The following is a 4,479-nucleotide window of genomic DNA, read 5'->3' as shown; positions in this document are numbered from 1 at the left end:
GTGGGCACAGAAAGAATGATCCCCAAATTCCTGGATTTTGGATTGGGGGGAAGAGGTTGGTGCAGGGAGATGGTCCATAGTTGCCCAGCGAGATATCTAGAATGACTGGTGTGGGGCTCAACCTTCCTGAGCCTGGGCTGGGTAGCTCATCCCCCAGAGTTGCACACAAACTGCCAGAAAGCTATCATCTCCCTCCACCGCCTGGAAGCTGGTTACTCATCTCTGCACTCGAACTGCCACTGCCGCTAAAAATAGCCCCCCAGCCAACCTTGGGCCAGCCCCTCCTGCACCCCAACCCCATGGAAACAGGCAGAGTGGCATGCAGAGACCTTGAGTTTCCTTCCCATCACCTTTCTCTCAGGGAAACAGAAGTCCGAGACTGGAAGTCAGGGGCGGAATCCTGGTAGGTCAGGCATCCTAGGAGCTGGAGAGTGAAGGAAGGGTTAAACCATCAGGAAGACTGAAGGAATGGGGGCAGGGGCGGGGGCACTGTCGGCCAGGCCAGAGCCAGAAGTCCCCGGCCCACCTGTGCAGGTCCCATTAGTCTGAGGACAGGAACAATGGGCAGGGGGCCCCAATCCTGGGCCCCAGGGGGCGGCCGCGCACATGGGGGAGGAAACAGCGCGGAGCCGTGTCACATGCGCGCGCACACAGACAGGCACACACGTGTGCCCGGGTGTATATATAGTCCTCAGTCGCTGGGCCCGCTGCTCTGCGGTGGGCGCCAGCTCCCCGGGCAGGGAGGGGACTCTCGGGGTGGGGTGGGAGGGTGGGGGTCCGGGGTGGGGTGGGGCAGGATGCTGGAAGGTCAGCTCTACTCGGAGGGGCTGGACAGCCCCAGGGAGCTGCAGGATGGGGAGTCTGGCAGCTGCCTCTGGGTGCAGAAATCCAAGCTGCTGGTGATCCAAGTGAAGACCGTTTCCTGTCATTACAGTCGCCGGGGCGCGCCTCCTCGACAGCCCATGGACTTCCAGACCAGCCCCTGGGCCCCGAGGCCCCAGAGCCGAACGTGAGTGAGGGGTCGGGGACTAGAGCGGCGGGAGGGGGAACCGGCCAGCCAGACTCCGGCTGGCCCCCTGGTCCTGGCAGTGCTCCCGCCCCCAGACCCAAGCCCTGGGGCTGGGGGCCGCGGGGGCCGCGTCGGGAGGGGGCGGGGAGCGAGGCGGGCTGGAGGCGCGATGGGACAGCCGCTGCTCAAGTGTGCGTGCCGCGAGGAGGCGTCCGGCTTCGAGCTGGGCCCCCGAGTCGAGGCACGTGCACCCGCGCCCGCACACGCCCCTCCACGCGCCCGGCCCGAGCGCCCTCCGGGGCCGGCCCGGCTCCCCTCGCCCCGCAAGCTGCTCACCTGGCTTCCCGCTCATTGTCCCAGGTGCGGGCCGCGTCCGGGATCCCCCGAGCCGCCGCCGCCGCCCCGCCGGCCCTGGGCGTCCAGGGTGCTGCAGGAGGCGACCAACTGGCGGGCGGGGCCCCCGGCCGAGGCTCGAGCGCGGGAGCAGGAGAAAAGGAAGGCGGCGTCGCACGAGCGGGAGGCCAAGGAGACCGAGAGGAAGCGGCGCAAGGCCGGAGGGGCCCGAAGGAGCCCCCCCGGCCGGCCGCGCCCGGAGCCCCAGAGCGCGCCCAGGCCGGCCCCGGCCCCGTCGTGGCGGGAGCGGCCGGTGCGGCCAGCCGCGCAGCCGGCCGGCCAGGCGGGGCCGGCGTGGGCGGGGCCCTGGGGCGGCCGGCGGCCGGGGCCCCCCAGCTACGAGGCGCACCTGCTGCTGCGGGGCGCGGCCGCCCCGACCCCGCGCCTCCGCTGGGACCGCCCGCCGCCGTACGTGGCGCCCCCGTCCTACGAAGGCCCGCACCGGACCCTGGGCGCCCGGCGCGGCCCCGAGCCCGAGCCCGAGCCCGAGCCCAAGCCCGCGCCGGCCGGGAGCGCGCGCGCGGGCGGGTGCGCCGGGAAGAGGCTGGACCCCCGCATCTACCGCGACGTGCTGGGCGCCTGGGGGCTCCGGCCCGGGCGCGGCCTGCTGGGGGGCGCCCCCGGCTACGCACCGGCGAGGCCGCCGCGGCTCCACTCGGACCGGGACGCCTCGGAGAAGAGCCCGGGGCTGCCGGCGGCCGGCCCGAGCGGCGGTCGCGACGGTCCCCACCGGCCGGCCCGAGCCGCGGGGCACCCCACGTCGGAGCCGGCGCCCGCCACGCCCCCCCGACGCCCGCGCCCCGCTCCGCGCTCGCGGCCCCACCTGGGCGGCTCCGGCTCGGGGGCGGGCCCAGAAAGCGGCGAGCCCAGCCGGCCGCGCCGGGGCTGGATTCCGTCCCCCCGAAGGCCGCCGCCTCGGCACAGCCAGACGCTGCCCAGGCCCTGGGCCCCCGGCGGCACGGGGCGGCGAGAGCCCCCGGGACAGGGAGACGGCGCCGGCCCCGAGACTCTGGTGGGCGCCCCGTGGGCCCGCCGGCCCCACACCTTCCCCCGAGGGGCTCGGGGCCCCGCCGGCCGCGACGGCGTCTTCGTGATCGACGCCACGCGCGTGGTGATCCGCTCGCAGTACGTGGCCACCCCGGGAGCGCCGCAGGGGCCGCTGTTACCTGCGGGGGGCCGGGGCGCCCCCGACGCGGAGGGCGGCCCGCAGACCCAACTCCATCACCCCTTGCCTGCCGAGACCAGTCGAGAGCCGCGGCCGAGCGACCGCCTGGCCCCCCAGCCCGACGGCGAGCGCGGGGTCGAAGCGGAGGGCGGCGGGACGCCGGGGGACCCCTCGTTAGAAGAGCCTGCCGCCCGGATCTTGGGGCTCCGGGCCGGCGAAGGAAGCCCGAAGGATGCCGCTCCCACGCCGCCGGGCAGCCCGGAGCGCTCGGCGTCAGGCCCGGCGGCCGCGGGGACTGCGGGGAGCGCCGAGGGGAACGTGCCGGCGGCCATCCCGCGCCTGGCTAGCCGGGGCTGGCCGCGGACCCCGGGGCCCTACGCTGGGGCCCTGCGGGAAGCCGTGTCCCGCATCCGCCGCCACACCGCGCCGGACTCGGACTCGGACGAAGCTGCGGGGCTCAGCCTGCAAAGCGACTCTTCGGAGGAAAGCGACGCCGAAGCCTCCGGCGCCTCCTGGCGGAATGAGCGGCCGCTGCCGAGGGCTGGACTCTCGGCCCCAGCCCGGAAAGGCGGCAAGACTGACTGAGACTCTGAGCGTCAACTTCGAGGAATTCTGGGTGTCAGAACCAGAACCGGAGGATGGCCTCCTTGGGGCGAGGAACATTAAAGGGACCCTCACTCACTCACACACTCACACACACACACACACACACACACACACACACACACACACACACACACGGAACTGGAGTATGGCAGTAAGAGGCCCCCCTGTATTTACTTCACACACTATTTACTACACACACACACACACACACACACACACACACACACACACACACACACACACACACACACACGGAACTGGAGTATGGCAGTAAGAGGCCCCCCTGTATTTACTTCTCCCGGATACTCCATCCTTGAAACCACAGCTCCCGTCTTCCTCTCAGGCTTCCTTATACCCCGTCCCCAGATGCATCCCAGATTGAAAATAGATGCCTCCCAAATGATATAAAGGGAGTAGTCTATGCAGGTGGAAATTGTTCTTTGCCAGGAGAAGTGACAGGGGCAGTAGACTTTAGTGACTGCCCAGTAAAGTCTTGAGCAAGGGCACATGCACTAGAGGGGTGCAACCCAACCCAACCCAGCCAGGAGTGGGCAGGACTGCATGGACTAGCCATAGGAGGTACCGAAAGAGCATAAAAAAGTGGTAGAGGGGGCGTTTCATAGGGGGGTCCCTAGGTCAGAAGTAGTCAGCACAGTCAGAAGAGGCCTCACTTTGTTGTTACAGGCCTCGGCTCAAATCCCTGCATTGCCATTGACTTCTTAGACTACCTTCTCACCAGGCGTCCTCACATGTGAAATAAGGGAGTTCTGAGCTCTATCCTTGAGCTTTTGGAGTATTTATGAGAGGCCTCCAGCTCATCCTTTCTTCCATGAGTAAGAAAGAGCATTAGGAATTTGAACAGCCCAAGGGGTCATGGACGGCTTCACTATTACCTGCACTCATTCTCAATTCAAGAGACTGTCCAAAGTTTGCAGAAGAGCTTGCGTTAGTGGGCAAGGGCTCCTAGACTAGCCAAGTTTAGGTGAGGCCCACCAAGGCAAGGTAGGATGGTGGCTTTGTCACTCACCTTGGACTGTGGTGGTCCAAGCTGGGGTGGTAAAGCAGCTTGAGGTCACTTTAGGCCTCCCTCCTTTCCTCCTCCACAGTGCTCCTCAACGATGCTCTGACCATAACCACGATTTCCCACTCAATGGTATGATCCCTGAGAACTCTTCTCACGTCTCTCTTCCAGAAACCTGCTAAGGAACCAAGAGGCTGGTCCCCTACCTACAGCCTGCGGGCGTAGGGTGTGATACTCACTGTAGCCGCTACGGGGCGCGCGCAGGTCGCGGATTTCCCGGGTAGC

At 67.8% G+C, this 4,479-nt stretch overlaps 1 protein-coding gene across 1 annotated transcript; it reads left to right on the top strand.

Annotated features, from left to right (window-relative positions):
- The first annotated feature begins 797 nt into the window (after window positions 1-797).
- On the top strand, window positions 798-3,156 carry DDN (dendrin). The gene is made up of 2 exons (XM_049783384.1): window positions 798-1,009; window positions 1,370-3,156. Exons 1-2 carry the CDS (start codon window positions 798-800, stop codon window positions 3,150-3,152), a joined length of 1,995 nt encoding a protein of 664 aa, XP_049639341.1. The 3' UTR covers window positions 3,153-3,156.
- Window positions 3,157-4,479: the final 1,323 nt, after the last annotated feature.

Source organism: Suncus etruscus, chromosome 11 (assembly GCF_024139225.1).
Source record: "Suncus etruscus isolate mSunEtr1 chromosome 11, mSunEtr1.pri.cur, whole genome shotgun sequence".
Lineage (NCBI taxonomy): Eukaryota > Metazoa > Chordata > Mammalia > Eulipotyphla > Soricidae > Suncus > Suncus etruscus.
The sequence above is the reverse complement of the archived record's forward strand: the minus strand, read 5'-3'. Positions and strand labels throughout refer to the sequence as shown.